Source organism: Hypanus sabinus, chromosome 17 (assembly GCF_030144855.1).
Source record: "Hypanus sabinus isolate sHypSab1 chromosome 17, sHypSab1.hap1, whole genome shotgun sequence".
Classification (NCBI taxonomy): Eukaryota; Metazoa; Chordata; class Chondrichthyes; order Myliobatiformes; family Dasyatidae; genus Hypanus; species Hypanus sabinus.
The window spans coordinates 41,784,643-41,806,058 of record NC_082722.1 but is presented as its reverse complement, the minus strand read 5'-3'; the positions used below and the strand labels follow the sequence as shown (position 1 = coordinate 41,806,058).

General features: G+C 41.4%; 1 protein-coding gene across 4 annotated transcripts in view; it reads left to right on the top strand.

The window, feature by feature from the left end:
* The window catches only part of phkb (phosphorylase kinase, beta), a 291,164-nt gene that overhangs the window by 208,898 nt on the left and 60,850 nt on the right, over positions 1-21,416 (top strand). For all 4 annotated transcript variants that reach the window (XM_059992920.1, XM_059992921.1, XM_059992919.1 and 1 more), the window contains 4 exons: positions 11,871-11,954; positions 12,432-12,536; positions 14,502-14,584; positions 14,685-14,775. In XM_059992920.1, the coding sequence (XP_059848903.1) occupies positions 11,871-11,954; positions 12,432-12,536; positions 14,502-14,584; positions 14,685-14,775 (363 nt within the window). The remainder of the gene's footprint in view (positions 1-11,870; positions 11,955-12,431; positions 12,537-14,501; positions 14,585-14,684; positions 14,776-21,416) is intronic.

The window sequence follows — 21,416 nt, the reverse complement described above, 5'->3', positions numbered from 1 at the left end:
AAACAAAATTTCCATAGTTAGTCATCAAGTCCTGACTTTATATGTCAATGTACATGGCCCATCAGTGGCATCAGCAGAGCTCTACCAGGAGGTATTTCTCGCAGGTTGGCGGTGGTTATTTAAAAAGGGAACCTCAAGGGTGTTTGTCCATTGTACGTAGCCTATCAGCAGCGTCAACAGAGCTCTCTGAACTAAATAAAAGTACAGAAGGGATAAGCAGTGCAGCCATTGTCGGGAGTAGGCCAATGGTGAGAGTAGAAGCGACAGGCTTTGGCTCAAACCAGTCTTCGACTCGGAGGAAGCGTTGGCTCTGTGTAAAGCGTCTGTTACAGTTTCCTTTTTATCTTTTCCCCTCTCTTACAGTACCATTTAAATGGCTGTGGTGTGTTCTTCGTGCCAGAACTTGGAGTCTTGGGAGACCCAGAGTCTCCCGGGGAACTATATCTGCGTAAAGTGCATCCGGCTGCAGCTCCTTGAAGACCGTGTTAGGGATCTGGAGCAGCAACTGGATGACCTTCGGCTTGTATGGGAGAGTGAGGTTATAATTGATCAAAGTTACAGGGAAGCAGTCACACCAAAGTTGTGGGAGGCGTGTAGCTGGGTGACTGTCAAGAGAAATGGAAATAGGCAGTTAGAGCAGAGCAGCACTGCGGCCATCCCCCTCAAAAACAAGTATACCATTTTGGATAGTTTTGTGGGGGAATGACCTCCCAGGAGAATACCACGGTGACTGGGTTACAGACAGTGGTGCAGAAGGGAAAGAGAGAGAAGATGGGAGTGGTAGTGATAGGGAACGCGATAGTGAGGGGAACTGACAGGAGATTCTGTAGACGTGAATGGGACACCTGGGTGGTGTGTTGCCTCCCAGGTGCCAGGGTCAGGGATGTCTCAGATCACATTCGCAACATTTCGGAGAGGGAGGGGGAGCAGCTGGATGCCTTGGTACATACTGGTACCAATGACATAGGAAGGAAAAGCAAAGAGATCCTGAAAAGCAAATTTAGAGAGCTTGGTAGAAAGCTGAGAAGCAGGACCTCCCGGGTAGTAATTTCTGGATTGCTCCCTGTGTCACACGCCAGTGATGGTAGAAATAGGATGATTTGACAGTGCGTGGCTGAAAAGCTGGTGCAGGGGGCAGGGCATCAGGTTTTCGGATAATTGGGTTCTCTTCTGGGGGAGGTATGACCTGTTCGAAAGTGACAGGTTGCACCTGAACCCGATGGAGACCAATATTCTCACGGGCAAGTTTGTTAGAGCTGTTGGGGAGGGTTTAAATTGACTCGGGAGGGGGGTGGGAACCAGAGTGAAGGGACTCAGGAAAGGACAGATGGTAAAAAATGAAGATAGCGTGCAGTCAGTTTGTCAGGAAGGGCAGGCAGGTGATGGGACTTAGTTGCAGCCAACAGGCTGAGTATCAAATCATTAGCGATGCAGAATCAGAAAGGATAGCAAATACAGTACTCAAGGTGTTGTAGTTAATTGAACTTAGTATAAGAAATAAGATGGATGATCTTGTTGCAATATTACAGATTGCCAGGTTGTGGCCTTCACTGAATCGTGGCCAAAGGATGGTTGTAGATGGGAGCTGAATGTCCAATATTACACGTTATATTAGAGGAATAGGAAAGTAGGCAGAGGGAGTGGTGTGGCTCTACTAGTAAAGAATGGCATCAAATCAGTAAAAAGATATTGGATCGGAAGATGTTGAATTCTTGTGGGTTGAGTTAAGAAACTGCAAGGGTAAAAGGACATTGATGACAACAGTGGCTAGGAGCTGGACCACAGGTTACAACAGGAAATAGAAAAGGTGAGGAGATTTTAATTTTCCACACGTAGACTGGGAAGCTCATTCTGTAAAAGGGCTGGATGGTTTAGAGTTTGTGAAATGTGTGCAGGATAGTTTTTTGCAACAATACATAGAAGTACCGACTAGAGATGGGGCAGTGTTGGATCTCCTGTTAGGGAATACGATAGGTCAGCTGACAGATGTATGTGTTGGGGAGCACTTTGGGTCCAGTGATCACAATAGCATTAGCTTCAATATAATTATGGAGAAGGACAGGACAGGACCTAGAGTTGAGATTTTTGATTGGAGAAAGGCTAACTTTGAGGGATTTAGAGAGAGTGGATTGGGTCAAGTTGTTTTATGGGGAGGATGTAATAGAGAAATGGAGGTCATTTAAGGGTGAAATTATGAGGGTAGAGAATCTTTATGTTCCTGTTAGGTTGAAAGGGAAAGTTAAAGGTTTGAAAGCACCATGCTTTTCAAGGGATATTAGAAATTTGGTTCGGAAAAAGAGGGATGTCTACAATAGATATAGGCAGCATGGAGTAAAGGAATTGCTCGGGGAATATAAAGAATGTAAAAGGAATCTTAAGAAAGAGATTAGAAAAGCTAAAAGAAGATACGAGGTTGGTTTGGCAAATAAGGTGAAAGTAAATCCGAAAGGTTTCTACAGTTAAATTAAAAGCAGGAGGATAGTGAGGGATAAAATTGGCCTCTTAGAGAATCAGAGTGGTCAGCTATGTGTGGAGCCGAGGGAGATGGGAGAGATTTTGAACGATTTCTTCTCTTCGGTATTCACTAAGGAGAAGGATATTGAATTGTGTAAGGTGTGGGAAACAAGTAAGGAAGTTATGGAACCTATGACAATTAAAGAGGTGGAAGTACTGGCACTTTTAAGAAATTTAAAAGTGGATAAATCTCCTGGTCCTGACAGGATATTCCCCAGGAACTTGAGGGAAGTTTGTGTAGAAATAGCAGGAGCTCTGACGGAGATCTTTAAGATGTCATTAGAAACGGGGATTGTGCCGGAGGATTGGCGTATTGCTCATGTGGTTCCATTGTTTAAAAAGGGTTCTAGAAGTAAGCCTAGCAATTATAGACCTGTCAGCTTGACATCAGTGGTGGGTAAATTAATGGAAAGTATTCTTAGAGATAGTATCAATAATTATCTGGATAGACAGGATCTGATTAGGAGTAGCCAGCATGGATTTGTGCATGGAAGGTCATGTTTGACAAACCTTATTGAATTTTTTGAAGAAGTTACGAGGAATGTTGACGAGGGTAAGGCAGTGGATGTAGTCTATATGGACTTCAGCAAAGCCTTTGACAAAGTTCCACATGGAAGGTTAGTTAAGAAGGTTCAGTCGTTAGGTATTATTGCTGGAGTAATAAAATGGATTCAACAGTGGCTAGATGGGAGATGCCAGAGAGTAGTGGTGGATAATTGTTTATCGGGATGGAGGCCAGTGACTAGCGGGGTGCCTCAGGGATCTGTTTTGGGCCCAATGTTGTTTGTAATATACATAAATGATCTGGATGATGGGGTGGTAAATTGGATTAGTAAGTATGCCGATGATTCTAAGGTAGGAGGTGTTGTGGATAATGAGGTGGGTTTTCAAAGCTTGCAGGGAGATTTATGCCAGTTAGAAGAATGGGCTGAACGTTGGCAGATAAAGTTTAATGCTGAGAAGTGTGAGGTTCTACATTTTGGCAGGGATAATCCAAATAGAACATACAGGGTAAATGGTAGGGCATTGAGGAATGCAGTGGAACAGAGAGATCTAGGAATAACAGTGCATAGTTCCCTGAAGGTGGAGTCTCATGTAGATAGGGTGGTGAAGAAGGCTTTTGGAATGCTGGCCTTTATAAATCAGAGCATTGAGTACAGAAGTTGGGATGTAATGTTAAAATTGTACAAGGCATTGGTAAGGCCAAATTTGGAATATTGTGTACAGTTCGGGTCATCGAATAATAGGAAAGATATCAATAAATTAGAGAGAGTGCAGAGACGATTTACTAGGATGTTACCTGGGTTTCAGCACTTAAGTTACAGAAAAAGGTTGAACAAGTTAGGTCTCTATTCATTGGAGCGTAGAAGGTTGAGGGGGGATTTGATTGAGGTATTTAAAATTTTGAGAGGGATAGATAGAGTTGACGTGAATAGGCTGTTTCCATTGAGAGTAGGGGAGATTCAAATGAGAGGACATGATTTGAGAGTTAGGGGGCAGAAGTTTAAGGGAAACACGAGGGGGTATTTCTTTACTCAGAGAGTGATAGCTGTGTGGAATGAGCTTCCTGTAGAAGTAGTAGAGGCCAGTTCAGTTGTGTCATTTAAGGTAAAATTGGATAGGTATATGGACAGGAAAGGAGTGGAGGGTTATGGGCTGAGTGCGGGTAGGTGGGACTAGGTGAGATTAAGAGTTCGGCACGGACTAGGAGGGCCGAGATGGCCTGTTTTCGTGCTGTGATTGTTATATGGTTATATGTTATATGGTTATAAAAGAGCAACGTTATGGTAGTCATAGGAGATTTTAACATGCAGGTCGCTTGGGAAAATCAGGTTGGTAATGGATCTCAAGAGAGTGAGTTTGTTGAATGCCTAAGAGATGGCTTTTTAGAGCAGTTAGTTGATGAGCCTACTAGGCTATACTGGATTGGGTGATATGTAATGAACCAGAGGCGATTAGGGAGCTTAAGGTAAAAGAACCTGAGGGACCAGTGATCGCAATATGATTGTGTTCAACTTGAAATTTGATCGGGAGAAAGTAAAGTGTGATGTAGCAGAATTTCTGTGGAGTAAGGGAAATTACAGTGGTACGAGAGAGGAGTTGACCAAAGTAAGTTGGAAGGAGCTGCCGGCAGGGCTGTCAGCAGAGTAGCAATGGCCCGCGTTTCTGGGAAGAATGAGGAAGGTGTAGGACGTGTGTATTCCAAAGATGAAGAAACACTCAAATGGTAAAATAGTACAACCTGGCTGACAAGGGAAGTCAAAGCTTTTGTAAAAGCAAAAGAGAGGGCATACAACAAAGCAAAAATTAGTGGGAAGACAGAGGATTGGGAAGTTTTTAAAAACCTGCAGAGAGCAACTAAAAAAATCCTGAGAAGGGAAAAGATGAAATCTGAAGGCAAACTAGCAAATAGTATCAAAGTGGATAGTAAAAGTTTTTTCAAGTATGTTAAAAATAAAAGAGAAATGTGAGTGGATAAAGGACTGCTAGAAAATGAGGCAGGAGAAATAATGTGTAGTCGCGCGCAAAGCACTACGAAAGGAACGCACGGAGGCAGAGAGAGCTGAACTTGGAATGACTTTACTGATTCAAACTCATGCGCTTAAATCTCCCCTCCCATGGGTCCCTGCGACCAGCGGGGCGGACGTGACGTCAGACTGTCCCCGGAAGGTCCGCCCTGAGCGGGCTGCATGTCTGCCTGTGGCTCCCGATGGTGGTTCAAGTCCAATGTGTGCAAACCGTCACCCCCCCCCCCCCCCTCCTCCCGAGAAATGTCCATTGGGGGAGTGGAGCCCCCAGTCTGGGTGGCGGGTCTCGCCAGCGCGGTGCGGTGCTGGTACCCTCACTGGTTGCTCAGTGTCCAAGTGCTCCGGTTTGAGGCGGTCCACTGTAAAAGTCTCTTCCCGGCCACCCACCTCCACAACACACGTAGTTCCGGTGTACCGGATCACCCTGAAGGGTCCCTCGTACAGCCACTGTAAATAAAAGCATCCTCACAGTCTCGGAGGTCTTTAGGGGTGAAGAATGGCATGGGAACATGCCTGGAGGTCAGGACCGGCGCTAGGGTCCCTACCTTGTCCCACAGCCTCATGAGCACCGCTGCTGGACTTTCGTCTGAACCTCGGGTCTCTGGTACGAACTCGCTTGGGACCATCAGGCTGTAGAACAATTCCGCCGAGAAGGTGCCCGGGTCCTCCTTGGGGGCTGTGCGGATGCCCAGTAGGACCCAGGGAAGCTCATCTGTCCAGTTGGGGCCCCTGAGGTGCTATCAGAGCTGACTTGAGATGCCGGTGGAATTGCTCTACCCAACCGTTGGACTGGGGATGATACGCTGTGGTGTGATGCAGCTGGGTGCCCAGGAGCTGCACCAGAGCTGTCCACAAACCAGACGTGAACTGCGCCCCTCTGTCAGAGGTGATGTCCGTTGGGAGGCTGAACCTGGCGATCCAGTTTGCAATGAGCGTCCTGGCGCAGGACTCAGTGGACGAGTCTGCGAGCGGTATGGCTTCCGGCCATCTGGTGAACCTGTCTACCATGGTAAAGATATACCTGGTGCTCCGGGAGACTGGCAGGGGGCCGACAACGTCCACGTGGATGTGTTGGAACCTCCTTTGCATCGTCTGGAACTGCTGGAGGGGAGCCTTCATGAGCCGCTGGACTTTGGCAGTCTGGCAATGTACGCAGATCCTGGCCCAGTGTCCGACTTGTTTGCGCAAACAGTGCCAGATGAATCTGTCCACTACCAGCTTGATGGATGCCCGAATGGACGGGTGGGCCAGGTCGTGCAGTGTGTCGAACACCTGGCGTCTCCATGCGGCTGGTACCACAGGTTGGGGACTGCTGGTAGAATGTCACACAGGAGTCGATCCGCTGCCGGGCCGTTGGAGATGTACTCCAACCGGAGCCCCAAAACGGCAGTGCGATAAGCCGGGATCTCTGTGTCCGACCGTTGTGCTACTGCCAAAGCTGTGTAGTCTATTCCTGTGGACGATATGCCTACTGAGTGGAGGCAGGGGTGAGACAGTGTGTCGCTGATGACGTTGTTCTTCCCTGCGATGTGGCGGGTGTCCGTGGTGAATTCTGAAATAAAGGACAGGTGCCTCTGCTGCTGAGCCGACCGTGGGTCCAATACCTCGGCCAGTGCAGAGGTGAGGGGTTTGTGGCCAGGTTTACACGGTGAACTCCCTTCTACCGGAAATGCCGGACAGCCAGGTATAGCACTAGCAACTCTCTGTCGAAGACGCTGTACTTCACCTCTGGTGGCTGTAGGTGCTGGCTGAAGAAAGCGAGTGGTCGCCACTGGTCCTCGACGAGCTGCTCCAGGACTCCACCGACTGCCGTGTTGGAAGCATCGACTGTGAGTGCCGTGGGTACGTTGACTCTCGGGTGCACTAGGGGGGCCACCTTTGCTAGCGCCTCCTTGGTCTGCTCGAATGCCTCCTTGGACTCCGCGTCCCATGCCACTTCTTTGGCCTTGCTGGCCATCAGGCAGAACAAGGGTCTCATGATGCGGGCAGCTGCCGGCACAAAACGATGATACAAGTTGACCATCCCTACGAACTCCTGCAGGCCTTCGACCGTGCTGGGCTTGGGTAGCTGGCGGATGGCCTGGACCTTGTCCAGTAGGGGAACTGTGCCATGTCGGTTGACTCTGTGGCCCAAGAAGTCGATCTCCGTCAGCCCGAACTGGCACTTAGCAGATTGATTGCCAGTCCGTGGTCGCTCAGGCGTTGACAGAGCTGGCGCAAATGTGCCATGTGCTCTTGATGCGAACTGCTGGCCACCAGGATATCATCCAAGTAAATGAAAACAAAATCCGGGCCGTGTCCCACTGAGTCCATGAGCCTTTGGAAAGTTTGGGCTGCATTCTTGACACCGAAAGGCATCCTCAGGAATTCGAACAAGCCGAACGGGGTGATGAGGGCTGTCTTGGGCACATCGTTGGGGTGCACTGAGATCTGATGGTATCCCCTGACCAGGTCGATTTTGGAGAAGATGGTCGCTTCAGGTTAGCCGTGAAGTCCTGGATGTGGGGTACCGGGTATCTTTCGGCAGTTATGGCAGCGTTGAGCCTTCTATAGTCTCCGCAGGGCCTCCATCCTCCTGCAGACTTGGGCACCATGTGCAGCGGGGATGCCCACGGACTGTCTGAGCGGTGTACAATTCCCATCTCTTCCATCTTACGGAACTCCTCCTTGGCAAGGTGGAGCTTGTCGGGTGGGAGCCTGCGAGCTCAGTCGTGCAGCGGCAGTCCTTGCGTGGGGATGTGGTGCTGCACGCCGTGCTTGGGGTCGGTTGTCAAGAACTGCGGGGTGACTATGGAGAGGAATTCCGCCAACACCCTGGCAAATTCGTTACCCGAGAGGGTCACGGAATCCGGGTGGAGGGCCGGTAGCTTGGCTTCTCCGAACTGGAAAGCCTGGAACGTCTCGACGTGGACCAAACGCCAGCCTCTCAAGTCGACCAGGAGGCACTTGGCTCGTAGGAAGTCTACCCCTAGTAGTGGCTTAGACACCGCTGCCAACGTGAAAGTCCAAGTGAAATGGCTGGACCTGAAATGCAGTGCAATAGTTCGCAGGCCGTACGTCTGAATACTGGTGCTATTTCCGGCAGTGAGTCCGGGGCCTGGGACTGTGTTACGAGTGTCCATGTTTGAGGGGGGGAGTAGGCTGACTTCGGCCCTGGTGTCTACCAGGAAGTGCCGCCCGGAGTGTTGGTCCCAGAGGTACAGGAGGCTGTCTCAGTGGCCAACTGTCGTAGCCATTAGTGACAGCTGGCCCCAGCATTTCCCGGAAAAGCACATGGTGGACCCCATCTTTGGTGATAGAAACACCATTGTTCTGAACTTTCTTCTTTTCCCCCCCGTGGGTCTCGGCAGCCTCGGTTGCAGGGCCTGGGCTTTGAGGCATACGATCGTGGCTAGGCCCATGGAGGCTGCTCCACGTTGCTTGCTCTGCCAAAGGATGTCTACTTTAGCCGTAACCCTGCGTGGGTTGCTGAAATCCTCACTCGCGAGGAGGAGGTGAATGTCCTCTGGCATTTGCTCGGGAAACAACTGTTCAAATAAAAGGCATGGCTTTTGGCCGTCCATGAGCACCAGTGTATCATTCATGAGCTTGGATGGCGTGCAGTCACCCAGGCCATCCATGTGTAGGAGCTGCACGACCCGTTTGCGGCAGGAGAGTCCAAAGGCACGGATCAGGAGCGCCTTAAGCTTAGTGTACCTGTCCTCCATTAGTGGCTGGCATAGGAAGTTGATGATCTGGCCTACCGTCTCCTGGTTGAGCGCGCTGACCATGTAGCAATACCACGTTGCGTTGCCTGTAATGTCTCTGATATTGAACTGGGCCTCAGCCTGCTCGAACCGAACATGGGGCTGAACGGCCCAGAAAGTGGGAAGCTTCAGAGAGACCGCGTTGTGCGAATTGCTCAAATTCATGGCTGGTTGCAGAGTCGCTGGTTCCAGATGCCATCTGGAACGTCAGGGTCACAAATGTAGTCGCGCACAAAGCGCTACCAAATGGAATGCACGGAGGCAGAGAGAGCTGAACTCAGAATGACTTTACTGATTCAAACTCGCGCGCTTAACTCTCATGTTGTCCTTGTAATTGTCAGAAGATTGATTCAAAAAATTATTGACCTCCAGTGGTCACAACTAGTTTCATCAGGATCATTTGACTCCAGAGTTTATCAAAGCCTTGGAATAAATTTCGAGGAAAGAGATGAATTCCAGAGGGGAAATGGGACTGACGTTAATGATATCAAGGAAGCACTTAACCAAGTGCAACATCAAAGTTCAAAGTAAATTTTATTGCCAAAGTATATATATTTCACCATCTACAACCTTGAGATTCATTTTCTTTTGGTGTACTCAGAAAATCTACAGAATAGTACATATAACAGGATTAATGAAAGATCAACCAGAGTGCAGAAATCGACAAACTGTGTAAGTTAAATGAATAACAGTAAATAACAAGAACTAGGGACAATGAGGTAAAGAGTCCTTGAAAGTGAGATAATTGGTTGTGGAAACATTTAAGTAATGGGATACATGAAATTGAGTGTAGTTATCCCCTTTTATTCAAGAGTTTGCTCGTTGAAGGTAGTAACTGTTCTGAGGGGTATTGGAAGAGGAAAACAAGACCAGCATAACGCTGGGGTTGGATTTGCAATGAAGATGGAGATTACTGACAAGTTTGCTAGACCTTCAATGGGCATGAATGACTGGCTCGTGACTATGAAACTCCTTTGGTCACATGGTAGGAAGCATGGTACCATTGACAGCACTTATGCCCCAACCATGGCAAACACAAGTGTTGTTAAGGATAAGTTCTACGAAGAACTGCACTCAATTATTGTCACTGCTCCTAAAGCGGACAAGTTGCCATCCCTGGTGACTTCACTGCAAGAGTAGGCTCTAACAACACCTCCTGGGATTGGGTCTTTGAGAAATATGGCAATGGCCACAGCAACAACAACAGTCTTCCACTATTCCACCAACACTATCTTCAGCCTTCCCACCCGTAACAGAACTTTGTGGATGCATCCTTGCTCTCAGTACTGACATCTAATTGACGAGGTCGTTGTCAGGAAGAGAGATAGGCAGGATGTAAGAGTGACAGAGTCTGTGTGCAGTGCTGACCGCTGGACAGACCACCGTCTTATTGTTTCTAAACTGAACAGTCAAATCCAGCCCAAGAGGTGCCCACATGGAAAGGAAACCCCAAGGCATCTGTGCGTCTCTAGGATGAAAAGCAGGAACACAAAGCAGTCTTTTGTTGACATTCTAGGAGACTGTCTTGGTGGCAACATCATTCACCCTGATGTTTGCCATATTAACTGATGCCTTTAGAGATGTGACGTAAGCATCGGCATCAGACTGTGCACTGATGAGGAGCTATTCCACCTCAGGAGGCTCCAAGAAAAAATTAAGATTATGACACACATCATCAGAGACTTCCTTTTTGCTGTAGACTATTCTCTCAATGCTAGTTCAAAAGAAGTATGTAGCATTGTGTCGACAAGTTTTCTGATGTGTGTACTAACTTTGAACTTTCAATCAACACCAAGAAGACTGAAGTAATGCATCGGCCATTTCCAGGGATTCGTACATTGAGCCAAACACCACAATCAACAGTCAAAGACTAAACCCAGTGAACAAGTTAACAAGTTCACGTTTCTTGGCAGCATACTGTACCAGAATATAGTCATTGGTGTAGAAGTAAATGCCAGGATCGCCAAAGCAAGTGTAACCTTCGGCAAGCTTTATTCCAACATCTGGAATAGAAGAAGCAAAAGTCTAGTGGCAAAACTGAAGGTGTATAGGGCCATAGTACTTCCCTCTCTGCTTTACTCCTGTGAAACATGGACAACGTAGCAACAGTGTGCCAAGAAACTGAACCATTTCCATTCAGTGCCTCAGTATTAAATGGCAAGACAGAATCCCTGACACTGAGGTACTTACCAAGGTGGGCCTGCCCAGTATCCACACTATCCTGATGTAGTCCCAGTTACGCTGCACAGGCCACTGTACAGATCTGCCAGATCTTCGGCTCCCTATGAGACTGCTTAATGGTGAACTACAGAAAGGGATGTATTCCCGGGAATGCGAAATGAAATGCTGTAAAGGCACTGTGAAAACTTCACTAAGAGCCTTTGGCATCAACCCAGACTCAGGAACTCAGGAATATAATGTCCATGATCAGGTTGAGTAGCAGTCCTCCCTCCACAAGAATGCAGTGACATACAAGACAGTAAAGACAATTGCAATGGAGAGATGTAGGCTGGCCATGAAAGCCTGAGTCAGCAACCTGCCAACTCAACATGGCTGCCATCTTCTGTCCACACTGCCAAAGAACATTTTGAGCGTGGATTTGACTCTCCAGATATCTGCGTAACCACAGACCAGTCCTGCCCCTACAAATCGCGGATATCTAGAGTGGTTATCATCACTGCATGATGAATGAACTACTGCTACTAATATAATGAATATTCTCTATGTCTAATAAAATTAAGAACAGTGGGAACTGGAAGGGAAGGATTATGTGGAACCACAATAATTATTTGAAATGTTGCCAGACTTAATAATGTGCATTCTAACTTACTTATATGTCGCTTATGAAGCATTATGTATATTTTGGCTTTGTGTATTATTATGAATATAATGATTAGTTTTTCAATTTTGATTATGCACAGTTTAAAATTATAATGACTGCTTATTTTAATGCTATGAATTGCACATAATAGATTTGAAATTTTTAGATGCAGTTGTTGCTGTTCAACAATATTTTTATTTGTTACTTTTGTATTTTTAATATTTTGAGAAAAGTAATATTTCTTCATTACTGTACTTGTAGGCCTATCTCCACCTGGGTGTTAATAAAAAACTTAAATTGTCTGGAAGACCAAACAGACCCATTGGATGCATTGGAACATCAAAGGTCAGTACAGTAATCCAATAACCATGAAATAGCAAAATTATTTTCTTTGCTAGTTCAGGTAGTGATTGAACACTGAAAATGAAATGTACGTGAATGTATTTTAATGTAATTAGTTGACAGGTAAATATGAAAAATAGCTTAGTTACGATGAATATATTTTGATTTACTTTTATAGTAGAATCCATTACTTAATATTAATGATGAGATTTCATGATGTAAGTAAATTAATTGTATTTCATGTTTTGATGAATTTTAAAACGCAATCTTAATTTCAAATAAATTTTAAGAGTATGTTAATGTCCAAGTATAACTATCACTCATCATGGTTAATATATTCACTGAGATTTATGATCTAACACTAATCCATTCATAGAGCAAAAGCTTTCATATAATACAAATGCCACAAATGTATTAAATTTTTGTCATTCATCTATGTTCTGAAATACAAATAACATTTAAGTTCTGTTTTATCCACAGCTTTATAGAATTCTGGGAAAAACGATTGTTTGTTATCCCATTGTTTTTGATTTGAGTGACTTTTACATGGCTCAAGATGTCATGCTGCTGATAGATGACATTAAGGTATTGTGTTAAGCTCTGTTGATATCTGAACTGCAGATCAAGGATAAACACTTTAAAGTTTGCTTCTCCTAAAGTACAAACAACAAATGTATCAATATGCAAACAGCTGATGGGGGTAATACAAATGATGTACTTAATCCTGCATCAATTGGTTTAATGGCTTTACTTCTAGGGGAAAATAGCAAATGTCAATGACATCAAGATTGAGAGTGTTATTTTTCTGGGCTTTCGGTGCTCAAAAAATGTAGCAATTACATTGAAATTAAGTCATACCTAAATTAAAGTCAAAAAAGCAAATTCCTGGTGGAAGTTGTGTGAAGTCAGCAATAATTCATATTGTAGGTGTAGACAAAATTATGAAACTACACTGCAAAGAAAGTCAGTTTATTAATAATACTTTGCATTACTCCACCTTGTATATTTTCTCTGTGAACCAGTTCTCAATTTATACTTATGGTGATTCATTAGATTGTAATTATGGACTGCTTTGGTTTAACTTAATAATCATGACAATTTTTGGGAGTAATTTTACATTTTTTGAATTGATAGAGATAGTCAAAATGTGATCATTGTTTGAAGTGTTGTTTGGTAAATTTGTGTTTTAGGTTGAAAATTTTTATTATATTTTAACTTTTAATATTTTGTATATTTGTCAAAATGGGTAAAATTCACAATAACCAGGCACTTGACAGCCAGTTTAATCTAGAAATATACAGTAGTAATTAAATTTGGTTTCATTCATCCTTGTGATGTCTATAGGTAGTAATTTGAATACTTCTAGCATGAGTAGTTTGAAAATCAGCAAGTATCAGTAAGGTATCCACGGCTAGTGTTAGGTTTCTTACATAGCCAATAAAATTCATGGCCAGAGGTATAGGGAACACGTAAATTCAACTAATTTATTATATTTCAAACATTGTATGTAACACTCTAGTCATTTGTTATGTTACAAACATTACCTCCAATGATATTTACTTAGATTAGGGAAGAAGATAAGATTGCACATAAGAATATTGAAGAAAATAAATGATCAGTTTGATTTAATTAATCATTTTAGTTGATAAGAGTTTTATGATTTCTGTAGATTGGGTATTCGATAGACATTTAGTTGTGTTGTGTTTTTGCTGTTTTATAAAAGATATATAACATTCTGAGAAGCAGAGCTAAGGTGCATGCTTATAGTTTCTGCCAACCCCTATGGAAGAAAAGTGTAAAACTAGAGAGTATAGGTTTAAGATGAGAGGAGAAAGATTTAAAAGGGACCTGAGGACAACTTTTTCACAAGGAGAGAGGTGGGTATATGGAATCAGCTGTCAGAGGAAGCTGTAGAAGCGGCTACAATACATTTAGACTGGTACATGGCTGGAAATGTTTTAGAGGGATGATGGCCAAAACCAGGAAAATAGGACTAGCTCAAGGTCAACAATTAGGTCAGTGTGCAGTGTGCAAGTCACGTTTTTGTGCTGTCTAACTTCATAATTCTGTGATGAAATTTGAGATAGTTGTATAATACAGTTTTGCATGTACAAAAGTTCCACAGTGTGGTCAGATCACATAGATCATATGATGCTCACTATTCATAAATAGTTGGGGGTACCATGGAAGCATAGCAGTTAGCATGACACTATTACAGCTTGTTGTGTCGGAGTTCAGAGCTCAATTTTGGTGTATTCTTTAAGGAGTTTCTACATTTTACCCATGATGGCATGGGTTTCCCCGGGTTCTCCAGCTTCCTCCCACAGTTCAAAGATGTACTAGTTAGTAAGTTAATTGGTCATTGTAAACTTTCCTGTGATTGGGCAAGTGTTATAATAGGTGTGTTGCTGGACAGCATGGCTCATTGGGCTAGGAGGCCTGTTCTAATCTCTAAAGAACAAATTAATAACTGTGTATATACATATTCAGTAAATTGGTATTCCTTGCAATGTACCTAATCCTTGTAATATTTATCAATTTGATCCCCAGAACTTACTACTATTTATTAAGCAATATTGGAAAATGAATCGGCGTCCTCTATTCCTTGTTCTGATCCGTGAAGATAACATAAAGTAAGAAGCTCTTCAGTTAGGATTACATTTGTCACATTCCTTTATGACTATTAATTTAATATTCAGAGGTCTAAATTAGTTAAAAACTTTTCTCATTTAGGGGGAGTCGACTCAATCCCATTTTGGACATGTTGGCAGCTTTTAAAAATGGCATTGTTGGAGGAGTAAAAGTTCATGTTGATAGACTTCAGGTATGTTAAGATCAACATCTAAACTTTGTATCTGTTGTATATTAAATAATCATGAATAAAATCTATGGCTATCGGTAATGTACAGATAAGGAATAATTAATGATTGGTTGAACCAAAACATCTGCCCACCTTATGTTTGTCCAAATGATATAAAAGCAATACATTTCAGAAACATATCATATTATTTTATTGGTCCTTAAACACTTAATTAATTTGTTAATATATTTTGAGATTTGTTAAATTATATACACTTTATTGAGCAAATATGTTTATGTCCTGGCTAGTATTTATACTGCAGTCAATGTCATTTTCCTTTTGGCAATTTTCTGTGCACAAGTTGACTTTTGTGTCTCCGACATTACAACTAAGTATGTTGGCAGTTTCCATAATATACTTCAGGCAATGGGAAGTGATGGAATGTGCTACATAGATCTTCTTTTCTGTTTCATGATATTGGAGCTGTAGGTGCTTTAAGTGAAAACATCCAAATAAAAATATGATGATTTGTCCTAACGGAATAGTTTCCTATATTACTATGGAAAAAAGAACATACTGTATGTATCACAATTTTGTTTTATTTTCCTCTTGGGAAATTCTGTACTTCTGCTTACTCCCCGAATCTAAAATATTGCCAGGCATAGGAAATTTTCTAGATAATCAGCTTTTACTTCTATGCTGGTTGGGTCAGATGATTTGTTTTACTACCTCATTGAATAGATAGGGATGTAGAAAATGCTGAGTCTAGAAGAAAATGAAGGCCCATCCAGATGTGTATAACAATAACATTTCTTGAAGTGTCTTTTGTATGTCCAATGCTACTTACTGACTTCAGATCACGTAAGGACATATTAGGACAGATAACTTAAAGCCTTGATCAAAATGACAGATTTTCACAATTGTTTTTTCATCTTTTTGGATCAGTATATCACAGGGAAGGGCAGTATTTATTGCCCATCTTCATCGCCCATAAAAATAGCGGTGAGCAGATTTCTTGAACCGCGTAAGTCATTTTTGTGACCTCCGCAGTGCAGTTTGGGAGTAAAATTCCAGGGCAGACCACTTAACTGGAAGTAGTAAGGGAGTGATGTTCAGGGAAAATATTCCAGAGCCTAGACACATGAAAACACAGACACAGGAAGAAAGAATGAAATCAAGAAGGCAGAAATGGAAGTGAAAAGAGATCTCAATGGTTGAGGAGGTTATCAAAATGGGGGGGGGGGGGGGCGGCGAGGGACCATGACCTTGAAGAACTTGAAAGTAAAGCTTAGCTTTTGTTGGATCAAGAACATTGTTGGCCAGCAAGCACAATGGGTGAGTGAGACTTTATGTAAATTGGGGATGGGCCGCAAGGTTTTGAATGAGCAGTTTCATTAGAGAGTAACATTTAGGAACGTAAGCCTGGAGAAAATTGGGATAGTGATGTATGCCATGAATATGGTTACAGTGCTGATGAAATAAGACCAGAAGGGACTTGGAATTAGAAAATGATGGAAGTAATTAGCACACCAAAATAATTGAACCCACTGATACAGTCAGTGTGGTTGAAACTCACCTTAGTGACACAAAGGGAACAAATGACAAGATTCAGTTTCTAACAAATGAGAAATGAAGGAAGCCCAAAGATAAATCCATGGAGGAACCCAGAAATAATGACACAATAGCAGGAAGAGAACGTAGAGGAACTCTCAAGATGGCGCTCATGTTGTGAAGCTGAATTAGGCTTCGCTCCAATCCTTTTACTTCTTTTATCTGCAATCACCCCCTAACAAGCTTATTTATACCTATACTAAAGGGGTTGATATTTAAGATACACTTTTCGACTTTTTGAGTTATATTTTCAACTTGTTAAAATGGCTGGGAGACCACGAGAAACTAAAGAAGCGAGAGCAACTAAAGAACCGTTAACTCTGGACGCCATCGGGAAACTTATGGATGAGAGACTGGAGGATAAACTTAGCCCAAAATTTTCCCTGCTTGATGAAACTTTAAAGACGGTTGACGTAAGTCTTCAATCACTTAAATCGGGAATTCAACAACAACAAGCAAGAATTTCAGCTCTTGAAGAAGCTGCTCGTCGAGGGATCATAAAATTGAAACTTTGGAACAAAAGCAGACTTCGACTTCTCAAGTGCTGGCATGCTACAAATCCAAAATTATTGATCTTGAAAATGGATCTCGAAGACAGAACCTGCGGATAATCGGGCACCCAGAAAATGTGGAGAAGGGAAATCCGGTTGAATTTTTCTCTAAGTTCTTAATGGATGTGTTCGGCTCAAATGTTCTGGATACCCCTCCAGTGATTGAACGTGCACACCGCATTTCTCGCTTAAGACCAGCTCCAGGTGGAAAACCACGGCCAGTAATCCTCCGGCTTCACTATGCTCGTATTAAAGATCGCCTGATTCGAGCTGCCCGACAGAAGGGCATGATCAACTTCCAAGATTTCAAATTTTGTGTCATGGAAGATTTTAGCCCTGAAGTTTTGAGGGAAAGAATGGCTTTTAAACCGGTGATTTTGGGATTCTATCGGAAAGGATTCAGACAAGTGCTGTTATTCCCAGCGCATCTGAGTGTCGTTCATCCCAATAGTTCTCGTCGGCTGTTTAAATCTCCAGCTGATGCCCAAAGATTTCTCGAGGAACATCATCTTTCTGCTACAAATTGATTAATGTATTGTATTTTTATTATCCATTTTTAATAGTTTTTTGTTGTCTCTGCTTCTTCTTTTAAGCTAACAATTAGCTTACAGATTCAGACCTTTTATAATTTGAAGATCCGTATGTGATTACTGATAGTGTAATTACTTTTTGCATGTTCAAGGAAAGGTTTGTTTACGGTTTCTTTCGAGAATTTTTGAAATTATTATTCTTTTGATTTTGAAAGCTACTAATTAAATGTTCTTAAGTTTGAATATATTTTTGTTTTTTATCTTTTATGCTGAAGCATTCAGTTTTTTTAAAATTTCTTTTATCAAGATGTTGTTTCTTCTTCCCATAAGACCTTAATTTCTTGGACACGTCACATCCATTCGGGTGTGTCTGAACAAGAGTGCTGGTGTCTTATCAAAATATTAGTATGATGCTATCCTGTTTTAGGTTTTAACGGTTTAGTTTTTTTTCTTTCTTAATCTTGTCTTTTGTAATATTAGTTTTGTAGTCTTCTTCCTGTTATACTAACCCTTTGTCTTTTTTGAGTATGGATGGTTTGTGTCTTTTTTTCTTTTTTTTGAGCTGCTGTCTTGAGAGATGGGGGTAAAATTGGTGTTAGTTTGTCTGCTGGCCTTTCTCTGGCTTTTTCTTGGGTTTTCGTGGGTGGGGGAGAGGGTTTCTCTTTTGCTTTTGCTTTTCGCTAGATTTTCCTTCATGGGCTGACTTGAAACTACCAAAATGGCTGAATTGTCGTAACTTCCGGTTCCTTTTTGAACCTGCTCTCCTCTTCCGGATTCATGAGTTTATCTTCTGCTTAACCTTGTGCGTTTACTACGCTAAATATTAGCAATATGGATAAGACTATTAACTTTGTTTCTTGGAATACAAATGGTTTCAACCATCCAATTAAACGGAAAAAAATATTTGAAGTATTCCATAGAATGAATGCTAATATTATTTTTGCACAAGAGACTCATGTGCGGAAAGAGGATAGTCAACATTTTTTTTAGGTTTTAGAAGGGACAACAACAGTACCATTTGAATTCTAAGCTAAAGTAAGGGGTGTTTCTATTTTTATAGACTCCTCAACCTCTTTCATACATTATGAAACAATTTCAGACCCACAAGGTAGATTTTTGCTCCTCACTGGTTTACTTATTAACCAAAAAGTTGTTTTGCTTAATGTTAATGCTCCGAATATTGACTGTCCCGAAATTTTTAAGTATTTAGTCACATCCCTTCCTAATTTAAATGAGTATATGCCGATAATGGGTGGGGATTTTACCTGTTGTTTAAATCCCTTGATGGATACATCTAAGTCTATTCAGGTTCTTCCGAATAAATCGGCCTCTCATTAACTCCTTTATGGTTGATTCTGGAATTTCTGAAATTTGCCAATTTCTACATCCTAAGGATAAAGAATTTTAATATTTCTCTCATGTTTATCATAATTACTCAAGAATTGACTATTTCTTTATTAATCATCGTTTACTTAAAGATGTTATTGACTGTAATTATGATTCTATTACTCTGTTTGACCATGCGCCTTTGAAACTATTAAGACAACGGATTCATCCTCAAGTGTTAAATCATGGCAGTTCAACTCTACTCTACTTCAGGATTCAGACTTTCTCAACGTTATTAAACAACAAATTGATTTGTTCTTTTCAACAAACTTTACAGAAGAGATTTCTAGTGAAATATTATGGGACACTTTTAAAGCATTTATCCATGGACAAATTATTTCATGCTCTGCTAGAGTCAGAAAACGATTTAACACTGAAATACTTATGTTGGTTGATAAGATTAAAGAAATTGATAAGACTTACTCTGTGACTCCTAGTAAAGAACTTTATAAAAAGAGTGTTGAACTTCAAATGGAGCACAGTTTGCTATTATCCTCTTTGATTGAAAATCAATTAATTAAATCTAGAACTCAGTTTTATATACATGTGGATAAATCTTGTAAATTATTGGCTAATCAATTGAAAACTGCTTTGGTTAAGCGTCAGATCATTAAGATCCATAAATGAGATGGTACTCTAATGATTGATCATAAAGAGATAAATAAAGTCTTTCAAGAATTGTATAACTTTTTATATCAATCAGAGTTTTCTGATGATTCTTCCATAATTGATGAATTTTTAAGGAAACTGAATATCCCGAAATTAACAGCCGAGGATTGTATATCATTAGATGCACCCATTATGGAAACCAAAATAAAAGAGGCTATTTTTTCAATGAATTCAGGTAAAGCCCCTGGTCCAGATGGTTATACTGCAGAATTTTTAAAATCTTTTTCTTCTATACTCTCTCCTTGGTTATTTAAAATTTTTAAGGACGCATAAACTGTAGGTAAATTACCTCAATCTTTTTATGAAGCCTCCATTTCTCTAATTCTTAAAAAAAACAAAGACCATATTGAATGTGCATCATATCGGCGTATATCTTTGCTGAATGTGGATTCCAAGATTTTTACCAAAATTTTGGCCACTAGATTGGAAAACATACTACCTCAAATCATTTCTGAGGACCAGACCGGATTTATTAAAAATCGTTATTCATCTTTCAACATTAGAAAATAATTAATATAGCTTATACTCCTTCATCTAGAATCCCAGAATGTGTTATTTCCTTAGATGCTGAGAAAGCATTTGGCAGAGTTGAATGGCCATGTTTATTTAATACACTTCAGAATTTTAACTTTAGCCGGACATTTATATCACAGATTTAATTAATATAAGCCTTTGGCTTCAGTTCTCACCAATAATCAAAGATCTCCCTTTTTTCAACTGTTTCATGCCACGAGGCAAGGCTGTCCTTTAAGTCCTCTACTATTTGACATTGCTTTGGAACCCTTAGCCATTGCTATTCGTGATTCACCTAACATTTTTGTATTACCCTTGGGGAAGGGACATATAAGCTATCACTATATGCTGATGATTTGTTACTATATATCTCTGATCCTGAGAGATCTATTCCTGTTATTTTATCTTTGCTTGCTCAGTTTAGTAGCTTTTCTGGCTATAAACTGAATTTTAATAAGAGTGAATTATTCCAATTTATAGACATCTACCATTTAAAGTAATTACAGATAACTTTACTTATTTGGGTATTAAAATTACCAAGAAACTTAAGGATTTATTTAAAGTTAACTTTTTACCTTTAATTGACCAGATTTAGCAACTCGTTACTAGATGGTCCCCATTGTCTTTGTCATTGGTTGGTCGAATCAATACTATTAAGATGATAGTTTTACCTAAATTTTTATACTTATTTCAAGCATCACCAAGTTTTACTCCTAAATCCTTCTTTGATATTATTGACTCCAAAATATCCTTATATGTATGGCAGAATAAAAATCCTAAGAAGGAAGGTGGTTTGGCTTTGCCAAACCTAAGATTTTATTACTGGGCAGTTAACATCCGATATTTAATATTTTGGACACAGGACTCAGTGGCAATACAAAGCCCACAATGGGCAAATTTGTAGTGTAAATATGTGCAAGGTTTTTCATTGTTCTCTATTTTAGGATTTTCGCTTCCCTTTGTCCTCTCTAAACTGAATAAACAAATGACTAATCCTATAGATAAATATACGTTACCAATATGGTTTCAATTCTGTAAATTTTTTGGTTTGAATAGGTTCATCTTATCAAGCCCTATTATATCTAACTTACTTTTTCAGCCCTCTCTTCTGGACCAAGCCTTTGTGCTATGGAAAACGAGAGGTATAACATGTTTTCATGACTTACTTTCAGATAATTGTTTTATGTCCTTTCAACAGTTGTCTAATAAATATAATTTGTCTAGAGCCCATTTTTTTAGATACTTACACATTGAAAATTTTTTGAATAATATGTTACAGTCCTTTCCGAATTTATGCCCAATTGATATTATGAAAAAAATTCTAGGTATCAGAAGGGTTTAGTAGCCATCATTTCTAATATGATCATGAAAATACAACCAGAGATGTCAGATAAAATTAAGAATG